At 44.4% G+C, this 11,493-nt stretch overlaps 1 protein-coding gene across 4 annotated transcripts; it reads left to right on the forward strand.

The window, feature by feature from the left end:
- The first annotated feature begins 950 nt into the window (after positions 1-950).
- LOC106742463 (serine/threonine-protein kinase D3) lies at positions 951-11,481 on the forward strand. 4 transcript variants are annotated; one of them, XM_014615407.1, is made up of 13 exons: positions 951-1,039; positions 1,768-2,261; positions 2,357-2,488; positions 2,800-3,005; positions 3,180-3,459; positions 3,569-3,723; positions 4,155-4,216; positions 4,352-4,481; positions 4,639-4,771; positions 4,987-5,166; positions 6,013-6,759; positions 7,220-7,305; positions 7,407-11,481. In XM_014615407.1, exons 2-13 carry the CDS (start codon positions 1,997-1,999, stop codon positions 7,518-7,520), a joined length of 2,490 nt encoding a protein of 829 aa, XP_014470893.1. In that variant the 5' UTR covers positions 951-1,039; positions 1,768-1,996; the 3' UTR covers positions 7,521-11,481. The 4 variants fall into 4 exon arrangements, with proteins under 4 accessions (XP_014470893.1, XP_014470892.1, XP_014470894.1 ...); XM_014615406.1 differs by having other exon boundaries at positions 952-1,039; positions 1,976-2,261; XM_014615408.1 differs by lacking the exon at positions 951-1,039 and adding an exon at positions 1,046-1,678.
- The last annotated feature ends 12 nt before the right edge of the window (positions 11,482-11,493 follow it).

Here is an 11,493-nt window from a genome sequence, read left to right on the forward strand (position 1 = left end):
CGTTCTAAGCACGTAACACTTTCGAAACAATTATATGTGAAAATATAATCTTTTTTATTATCCTTTACATCTGTGAACGAAACAAATCTCTTCAATTCTTTATTAATCACGATACGCGTACCTCATTCGCACTAAACAAAGTGGCTCGTTAATCTTAGCAGTTTGAATCGTGTTCTCGAACGGATTCTTCGCGCATGCGCGTCTACGTCGGACGTAAATCGCAATTAAGTCGCTAAATTCAAGTAAAAGAAAAAATATGGCTGCCCATGGGTAGCTGTTTCTATCGACTTTCGTTTGAGGTAAAATTTTCTCCTTCAACCTGTTAAATTTCGAAATTCTCTCTCCCTCTTCCTCGCATTCACGCTTCTAATTCGGATATTTCAACCCGACATTCGGAGAGTCTCATGTCCCGATTTCGACTTGCAGTTGTGAAATTCAGACACGCGACGCAGGATGCGTCCTCGCGCGGCATTTCCGACGCGATCGCTCGGCGAGACACGCGATCGTGCAGTGACTGACTACGCCGTGTGTGATGCGTCAGCCCATTGACCGGTTTCGCTTCAGATGCCGCCTCGGTTCAGGGCGCTGCTGTTAGAGGGGCCCCGGAAATGGAAAGCGGATAGTAGCGACGGATTAACCGAATAGCTGGCTGGCTGGCTGTGGCTGGTTGATTGGAAGCTGGCTTGGGCTGGCTGGCTGGCTGGCTGCCTCACTAACTGACTGACTAACCGGCACCGAGGGAAGCTTTGCTACGTCAACGTGGGTCGGTCACCTGGAGATAACTGTAAAATGTCATCAGCGAATGTGTGTCAGGCATGGACTTGACGATGACGACGCCGCCGCGTACGGTGACACCTGGCTGGCTGACTGACTGACTGCCTGCCTGCCTGCCTGCCTGCTTGCTCGCCTGTCTGCTTCTTCTCTCGAGCTACGTCTGCCTTGTCAATTATGCCGCCGCGATCCTGATCCCGGTTCGAGAAGGAAAGCAGCCGTCGTCTTCTGCACGGGTCGTTCGAGGTCGTCTGAGGCGCACGAGGAAGTACGTAAAGTGTGCGTGTGTGTATGTGTGTGATTCCCCGTGAAAGAATGCGAGAAACTGCGTGTACGGTTCTCCCGTTCTCTCTCTTTTTCACGCTTCGTGAGAGTTCGGATCCGCCGAATTGACCGGATTACGAAATTATTTGTTTCGTGCGGCGGATAAGCCGTTATCGAGGCGATATACTCGGAATTATCGCGTTTTCTTTCGATCGTTGCTGCTGTTCCACGCCGCTGTCATTCGCTCGCCTCTCCGGCGACTTGTCAGGCGGCCGAGGAAATTCCGCTCGCGACAGGAAGAGGAGGCGCGCGTTCTCTGCCGACGCCTTCGCGTGTCGGGAATTTTTCGCCGCCACGGCAGCGCGATGAGCGGCCTTCTCTCGATCATGCCTACCTGTAGATGGGCTCGTGACGAACGGTAAACATCCTTAATTATCCGCGTGTCGAGCGCGTGCGAACATGTTGCGCGCGTTGCCTTACGATTGAAATAATAATTTTGCGCCGTTCGCTCTCGTGAGAGAAGCCTGACTCACGTTCTCCGAGGATACGAGTACTCCGCTTTTCCGTCGCGCTAAACGACGGAGGGAGAGATAAATCACTGGTTGTGAGATTCGATGAGCGTTTGAATTTCGAGGAAGCCGAGGTATCTTCGGGTCAATCAATCTCCGAAGTCCGGATGCATAGTAAGTGTAGTCTTTGCTCAGAGCACTAAAATCGCAACGCAATTTTCAGCGAAAGGCGTCTCCGGAATTACGTCGCGATTCCTAAGAATTTCAGCGATTGTTAGCGATTTTCGACAGCGCGGGAAACGCCTCTTGTCAGAAGTCGCACATTTTGTCGCTCAGAGCGAAGGACTGTGAAAGCTCGCTGCACCTATTGTGGATCCGGATCAGCGGCTCACAGTCGGTCTCTTCATGTGGATCCTATGTGCATATTGCAGGAGAGAGAATCGTGAAGCATCATGGAAGGGGCGGAAGTGACATTTTTATTCCAGTTCGGTCTGACGCGTGACACAGTCACCGTCGACAGTAGCACGCTGACTCTCAAGGCCCTGAAAGATCTCGCCTGTGATTTTATAAACACCAAGTGTCCGGAGCATGGCTTAAACCACCTGTTCGAGAGATTACTTCTGTTCAAGCACGACTACAATTCAACAAATGTTCTGCAGCTTATCACAAACGCCACGGAGGTGGTCGACGAGACGTTGGTGGAAATCGTGTTGACTGGTGAGTAAGAGAAGCGCTCTCGTGCTTTATTCTAGCTTGCCGGCGAGATCTGTGCGGTTCTGTTAATTGTGAGGGATTGCCCTGCGATGTTTCAGCGCAAGTGCCAAGCGAATACATTCCCATTCGTCCTCATGCTTTAGCGGTACATTCCTACAAAGTCCCGACATTTTGCGACTTCTGCGGTGAAATGTTGTTCGGGCTCGTTCGACAAGGTCTCAAGTGCGAAGGTGAGTGTCGGGTCGCTTCTGGATATCTCGAGCAACGTTCTGCACCTTCACACCGGATATCACCTTCTTACATATTTTCTTTCTTTGCGAATCACGTTTTAGCGCGCGAATCACCAACCAACAGTAATACACGACATCGATGTTATAACTTCCCACTTAACAATGTAAATGCAATATGTACGTTATGTAACAGTTACGTTGTTGAGCGGGAGATTGTAACGTCGATGTTATATTACTGTTGCATTAGCTTGGTTACACCGGGTTCTCGGGGTTTCCCGCGACGCAATAATTGCAGCGTGTTCTCGTTGCAGGTTGTGGCATGAACTACCACAAGAGATGCGTCATTAAAGTGCCGAACAACTGTTCGCAAGACGCGAGTCAGCGTAGGCGCAGCTCGGCGATGCTGAACGTACCGAGGTCGCCGAGCCAGGGCTCCACCAGCAGCCTGACCAGCATCACTGACGATAATCATAGTTCAAATAATACGCCTAACACAAGCCAAAATAATAGTACACTGGTATGAGGGAAGATCCACACATATTCTCCTTTTGATGTATTCACTCGCGAGACATCGCAAAATAAACACGACATTTCTCTTATTATTTTTTCCGTTTTTCTTTGTTTTCACTTTTCACTAAATACTCCGTACGTGTGCGTGCGCCTCATGTGAACCTAAACTGTGTACTTGTAGGCGATACCGAGTATAATGGCACCGAAACAATCCCCCACGCCGTCGTTAGGAGGACGGCCAGTCTGGGTCGAGCGAGAGCTCGCGACGCGAATTAAAATCCCGCACACATTCGTAGTACACACGTATACTCGTCCGACCGTGTGTGGACACTGTAAAAAGTTGCTGAAGGGTATATTTAAGCAAGGCCTACAATGTAAAGATTGCCAATACAATACGCACAAAAAGTGTATGGATAAAATACCAAAAGACTGTACCGGAGAAAATCTACGTGACAATATAGGTAGCTGGTCCTTTTTCGTTTTCTTCTCTGAAAAAAAAAACAAAGAATTTTCTCACCATAAAAGTATTCTCGTGCGTGGACGCGCGTAACGGATTGCAATGTCACGCAGGTGAATACCCAGACAGCGGCGTCGGCAGCGAGTTAGAAGCCAAATGTGATATCAGGAATGAGGAGGTCGACGCTGACAGTGACACGGAATCGTCGCCGCCGTCGCAAGACGCGTCGTTCGCGAACGACGAGAACAAGATGCCCAACGATTATACAGTAAGTCGTGCCCGTTTTTTACGCACGGTGTTTCTCAAAGAAACAATATTGCGAAGCAAATGAAAAAGCGGAGTAACATTTACTCCAGAGATATAAAACGTGCCCCTTCAGAGCCCTGATCGCGACCGGTTGTAGTATTTTTAATTTCGCATGTGGGGGGATATAAATATTCACGTACCGTGCAATGACGCACGTATCAAATAATTCTCCCGGACAAACATACGCGGTGAATTGACCTTTCACGTTAAACGAATCCCGAGTCTCACAATTATTTGTTTACACTTATATAATTCCCCTTAATCCTTCCCCTCGAATGTTGAAGTAATTAATGCAACTTATATTGATTCCGTTTTTTACCGTGTTGTGGAAAATACTATTTCCAGGCCAGGACATCGTAATATTTGTGCTATATAATGCTTATGCTTGTGCAGGATCACATTCAGAATTCAGACGACATCGTTTACGACGAGAACCAGAAGTCTCGGCCGTCGAGGTGAGTGTGAGTCCGCGAGATCCTCGCGTTTTCAGATACGCGCACGTGTCATCGGTGTCTCTTCACTCGTTTTCTCTCTCTCTTTTTCTCTCTCTCTCTCTTTCTCTCTCTCTCTCTCTCTCTCTCGTGAAACAGTTGTAGCTCCACGCCGAGTAACAACATTCCACTGATGCGGATAGTACAAAGCGTAAAACACACCAAGAGACGCGGCTCTAAGGTATTGAAAGAAGGCTGGATGGTGCACTTCACGCATCGTGACCCGATCGTGAGTATTCGCGAGGCTACTGCGACGACAATCCTCTCCCCCTTGAGGTCGTGCGATCGTTCAGATCGTGCGTCAACCCGAAAATGAATATATATACGAACTCGATGAAAATCAGTGGTTAACAATCTAACCGTTAACGATCTGAAATCCTTTTCAGAGAAAGAAGCATTATTGGCGGCTCGACACAAAGTCTATAACGCTGTTCCAAAGTGAAACTAGCTCGAAATATTACAAGGAAATACCATTGGCCGAGATCACGGCGATCGAAACCGCTAAAACTCCTCGTTCATGTACGTTCTTTTCGTCCGCGAATTCAGACCTCGTTTTCTTTCTCGTCTCCTAGCGCATATATCTTTTACTTTTGTTATTATTATCATTATTATTTCTTTGTTTTGTTTTTTTCCTTTTGAGGATTTCACGTGTTAAACACAAACTAGCTTCTCTCTCTTTCTCTCTCTCTTTTTCTTGGTTAGACCTCTTACACACTGCCTGTCTTATATTGTAGATATAATGCATTGCTTTGAGCTAAAAACTGCCAATGTCGATTACTATGTTGGAGAGGATCCATCATACGGACAGAATTGCGGCCAAGTCTCTCCTCCAGAGAGCGGTATTGGAGCTCATATAGCTAGATCGTGGGAAACTACTATTAGACAAGCACTTATGCCTGTAACTGTGTCGACTAGTATGTATATTTGGTTCGCTATCATATAACACTCCGGGCGAGATGATAGCACACGAGATCTCTATCACGCCTTCCTTTTGTTGTTTACTTTCATGTGTCTCTTTCCATGCATATGTGATACAGGGTAGGATCCACTTTATGTTGCGAGTGCTTTGAAGCGCCGTATAAACCAATCATATTCTTTCGTCAAGCGAAGCGTTTGCAGCTTCAAGTGGATCGTATCCACAATGAACGAAGCGTACACGCAAAGAATTTTTCTCAGACATAAACTTTCACTCACACACACATACATACAAGAACTGAGAAAGAATCCAAACCGCAACGTCGAAAATCAGTATGGGACGTTTTTTTTTTACTTTTCTGATATTTTCTCGTACGTATATATAATAAATTCGTACATCAAGTTAAAAAATATATCTGATATCTCACACTATTCAAACTATTTGTTCATTGCTGTCATATACAAAATATCTGAGCCGTCTCGTCCATCATATACTTGTAGTTTAAGTCTCAATGTGAGCAAAATGTCTTCTACCATTTTGCTAACAACCACGCAATATTTTGAGTTATTAATTATTTACCGACTTTTGTTTACACATTGATCTAAACTACAAGCATGCGACGGATAGAAGACGATATGCGTCAGACACTCTGTACAAATTTAGGTATGAAGTATGAAATATATCCCAGAATCCCCGAGACAAATTTAGTAAACGATACTATCAAGCATGGTGTATTGAAGAGAAAAATCTTCTGCGTGTATTCTTCTTCACCGACGACATTTCCGCCGTTCCATCGCGTTCGGTTGACAACCGAGGATAATCGCGCTCGCGCTTGATGTTGCAGATCAAGAGGAGTCCACTGAGCCGGAAGAGAACATCACCGACATGTCGCAGCTGTATCAGATCTTCCCGGACGAGGTGTTGGGCTCCGGCCAGTTCGGCATCGTCTACGGCGGTGTTCATCGCAAGACCGGTCGCGCGGTCGCCATCAAGGTGATCGATAAGCTGCGCTTCCCCACGAAGCAGGAAGCACAGTTGAAGAACGAGGTGGCGATCCTGCAGAATCTCTCGCACAGCGGCGTGGTGAACCTCGAGCGTATGTTCGAGACGCCGGAGCGGATATTCGTGGTGATGGAGAAGCTGAAGGGCGACATGCTCGAGATGATCTTGAACTCCGAGCGGGGACGGCTGAGCGAGCGGATCACCAAGTTCCTCATCACGCAGATCCTCGTGGCGCTGAAGCATCTCCACAGCAAGAATATCGTCCACTGCGACCTGAAGCCGGAGAACGTGCTGTTGAGCAGCGACACGGACTTCACGCAGGTGAAGCTCTGCGACTTCGGGTTCGCGCGAATCATCGGCGAGAAGAGCTTCCGCCGTAGCGTCGTCGGCACGCCGGCGTACCTCGCGCCGGAAGTGCTGCGAAACAAAGGCTACAATCGCTCGCTGGACATGTGGAGCGTCGGCGTGATTATCTACGTGTCATTGAGCGGCACGTTCCCGTTCAACGAGGAGGAAGACATCAATGAGCAGATCCAGAACGCCGCGTTCATGTATCCGCCGACGCCGTGGAAGGAGATTTCAAGCGACGGTAATGTCGAGCGTTCCCTCGTTTGCGCTTGCTTACTCTTTGCTTCTGATCAATACGACCTAACGTTGTTGATATTAGTTATCCAGTTTAACTTATCACATTCTCAGCCGCTGATATAGTAGTCTTTTCATAAACCGTAGTTGGTTGCTGTTGATGTGCAAAAATGTTAATTTGATTATTGATTGCTTATAAAAAAAAATGTAGAATAAGAGAAATCTAAAATAATGTCAGCGGAATCTCTTTTCGTCTTTCGAAGCACATAATTAACCTTTAACTTTAGTAAGTTAATTTGATGTAGTTTAACTTTTAATTTAATTATCTTTTATTTATCTAACTTCAAATGTAACCAAGTTAATTTTATGGGCCATTAACTTTTTAAACTTGGTTAAACAAAAACCTACTCAAACCTTGATTATTTTGTAAATCGACGTGACATACTTATAATTACTGTCGTTTTTAGCTATCGACCTGATCAATAATCTTCTGCAAGTTAAACAGAGGAAGAGATACAGCGTGGACAAGAGCCTGCAACACGTGTGGTTGCAAGTAAGCGTTATCCCGCTTACTCCCACTTTACATATTCGATCATATAGAAATCAGATGATTTCTAACGTCTTTTCCAGTATAATTAACGTTTCGCATTTCAGGATTATCAAACATGGTGCGACCTGAGGAAGCTGGAGGCCAAGGTCGGATATCGTTACTTAACTCACGAAAGCGATGACGCACGTTGGATGGCGTACAGCAATCAAGAGACATGACAGAACTGTTCGGCTGCTCTGAACATCGAGACGCTACCGACTTCTCTGTCGATACACAAAGGCTGGGCCCGATGCGCTCGGGCCACTCTGCGGCGGTTTATTCGTGCCTGACTCCGTAAAAGTACGTGAAAGCTAGTACAACAATTCGTCTTTCGGCAGTATCCCGAAGTATCGTGCTTGAAGTACGTGCAATCGAGAGGAGTTTGATTAACACAAACGCGCAAGCTCGCGCTTCCGGATACTGTTCCTTCTGAGTGAAATACTTGATACTAAACGTAACACCATATATATATATATATATATACACACACATACATATATATATATATATATATTCTCTCAGAAAGCTTCCGTAATATTAACATTCCCACAGAGGTCTAGCACAAAGAAGCGCTTTGATTCGCAATATATTACATGTAGTCGGTGAGAACAATATTAATAACAAGTAAGGGACGCTCTGTTGTTCGTGAAATATTATCAATATTTAGACCGACGGTGAGGCGCGTCAACATTTGCTCGGCAAGCAAACGAACGTTTTACTGCATTTCAGATATTTACTTTGAATTTGATTCGTATAGATATTGTCCCTGTGTAAGTTACTTGAACGATGTTACAACAGCGTAGACATTTATATTACTTAACTCTTAGATTAATCACGTTACTCGAGACGGAGCATTTTTTTTTAAGAATTTTACCAGTTTTTTTATCGTTCTTTTTTTTTTTATTTCGAGACATCTCTCTCGTCTTTATTTGTACGGATGATGTTGAGCTCGGAGAGATGCAAATGAATTTCTTCTCTCCGTCTTATAGAAATTTCATTCGCGTTATCGTGCCGAGATGTCCCGATTCCGCGAGAACGCGACAAATCTGTTATTGACGTTACGTGCTATATAGTTTATCGACTTAATCTGTTTTTCAACGCGTGCAGTTATAATTTTAAATCTATTCTTATCTATTCTCGCGCTAATATACGCAGAGTTTGTGTCTCGCTTGTTTACGAAATGCGACTACATTTCAAAAGCAGGTTTTTAATTAAGTTATATCAGTAACGCTCGGCCGAGGAGAGAATTTTATCTGTTTTTATCTCGAGCTGGTAGTGCGGATACACTAATCCGTGCATGTTGAACATATTGCGTGCAAACCGATAGGAAAGAAAGAAAAAAACCTATTTACTTTAATATCGTACACACGAGTTGACGCATTATTCTATTCGTATCCTCAATCAATATATCATTGGACGACTAACTGATGTGATAATAGCGATTCACCTCAGATCACAAGTCCTATTTTGAGCGTGAGAATGAAAAAGAAGACTGACGTCATTTCTAAAGATCAATTCCACGCTTCTCAGAGTGTGCTCTACTTACGGTTATCAACGTGTTGGATGCTGATACTAGGCGCGTAGTAAGCTGAAGTACTACGCCGATTTGATATTACTCAAATAATTTATGTTTTGCAATATATATAATTTAAATATTTTTATATCCTTTTTTTTTTATACATTTCCGCGAGTTCTTAGCGATAAGTAAGGTTTTCTTAGCTGCTGGGGCAGGAAACGCACGCAAGTCGTGACGTACTTACCGTCGTTATGTTACGTTCATAGCGTGACGTTCTGTAGAAATTGGATAATCTCGGACACGCGTTCGTACGCGCAATTTATTACGCTCGTAAAACGTAATACGTTGTCGTCCCTCTCGCTATGAGAGCAGCGAGATCTCCATTACTGACAGTTGATTAAAATATCGAGGAGACGTCGGATTGTAATTTCCTTTAGTGGACTCCCTGCAGCGTATATCGCGATCTCCTCGGTATCAACTCTAAATCTAGAGCGTCTGCTGCTCGTTGCAATCTCGAGAATTCTGTTACGAATGCTCAAAAAAAGACATTCCAAAGCGACGAGAAAAAGGAAGAGATTCCACTTATATAGAATCATGTTTTTGTCATAAAATTCGAGTAGTGTGTGTGTGTGCGTGCGTGCGTGCGTGCGTGTGCGTGTGTGTACATGAACGATTGTTTGAATTTGTAAATGTCGAGCATTCCTTCGCGGAAGAAGTTGTAGTTGCGCGAGAGGAAATGTAATTGTGATGCGTGTTAATTTGAAGTTTAGTAACGGAATTATGAGACAAGGATACGCACGATTGGCATCTGAACTTTTTCTTAACGCGGCAATTGACGAATCTCTATGTCGATTTGATTAGATTAGATAACGGCGGTGTATTCGTAGCTTAAAAAGTGGGACGTAAGATTCTGTATTATATATATATATATATATATATATCAATTTTGCAATCGGTTTAAGCGAGAATCGCCTTTAATAACCGAATACCGTTGAGTGAGATGCGTACTCGGGTGTTAAGATGCCGTTAGTTTTATTCTCCTTTAGCATGTTTACCGTTTTGGCGAGATAACGAGATCGTGACATTCGTTGTGAAACGAATGGGGGTGAATTCGAGTTAGCAGAAGCCGAGATGACCCACGAGAAAAATTCGTCGAAATTACTTTGGATCGGCATGAAAAATGGAGGAGATGAGGTCGTGCAAAATGCTCCGCGGTCGTACATGCAAAAGCAGCTGAGAACAAAACTTTCGGCACAGAGTACTTTTTTTCCCCGCGAGGGGAATATTATCAGCCGCGAAGTGCTACATATATTATGTCGTATCACACAAAGAAATTGGCATTACATGTATCTTTAAGAATATGGCCTACATCTTGAATAATAACTTTACAAGGTTAGTGTAAGGGATCGTTTCGTTTTATATCATGATAAAGGAGCAGTGTGCAGCACTTTTTACACACCTTTAAAGACAGTGAATAATATATATATATTCGATGAAAGATTACGATATAAGAGACGACGATAAGGGAAAAAAAGAAGAAACCTGAAGAGGTAGTCAATACCTGTATACATAAGAGATATTAGATAGGCGTTATAACAGGCATTATGATTGTTATATTTTATAACAACTTTTAAGGGGAGAGCGCGGAGGAAAGGAGAGTTCATCCGTAGGCTTTATCCGTAGAATTTCCGTAGAGCAGTGTCTGCGCATACGCATTATGAATTATTATTATATTACTTGTACTTAAGTACTAAGAATCCAATTATATACACGTTGTGCGCGAACGTAATCTCTAAGTCAGACGTGCGATTAACAACATCCTACTCCTGCTCACGGGACAAATGCATTTATTATATATTCAGCGATGCATTTAGATCTTCCTCCTGCGACGCGCGGCCGTGAGATCGGGAATTCACGTCAGGTATTCCTTCTTTTATTTTCTCTCTCTCTCACGCGCGCCGATCTTACGCGCGTTTGCGGTCGAAAAACAAAGCAGGATAGAAATTATTTAAATATACATACACATATATATGTGTATGTGTATGTATGTGTGTGCGTGGTGTATAAGAATAATGTTCGTAATATTTAACATTTATATTGACTCACGTAATTGTACGCGGATTCGACTTTATATCTCATTCGGCAGCCTTGAAACTCGGAACCGGCTCTCGCGATAATCGAGCGTTCGCCTCTCGAGCGAAGCGTCGTCGCGGTTAAAACAAACCTCGCGGGCGCGAACGACACGTGTTATGTGGGATCGCCGCAGGTTGTGTACTTAGTGCCAGGTGGAAGTTCCGATTTACATGTTAATCCCCCGATCCTCTCTCCGGTAGCGGTAACGAAGGGGAATAACGATGCGTAACAAGCGACCGTCGCGTTTCTCTTGCGAGGTTACAAGTAAAGAAGCATGAAAGAAGAAAAGAATACGAAATAGGATCTCGAAAGGGAAGAACACGCGAAACTATTAACACGGGTGAAGAACCGTGCGCGCGGTGGAGGGGAGAGGGGTAGTAGTCGCTAGTTTTCCGCGGATCTGCAAGTTTTCTATAAGACGAATCCTTTTGCGTAGAGGAGAAACTCTGTAACGATCTAAGAACGCAAAAATAAACGACGATTCGTTTTGAGACGTTCCTTGT

This window comes from Dinoponera quadriceps, unplaced genomic scaffold (genome assembly GCF_001313825.1).
Source record: "Dinoponera quadriceps isolate SergipeBrazil2010 unplaced genomic scaffold, ASM131382v1 scaffold113, whole genome shotgun sequence".
NCBI classification, from domain to species: Eukaryota; Metazoa; Arthropoda; class Insecta; order Hymenoptera; family Formicidae; genus Dinoponera; species Dinoponera quadriceps.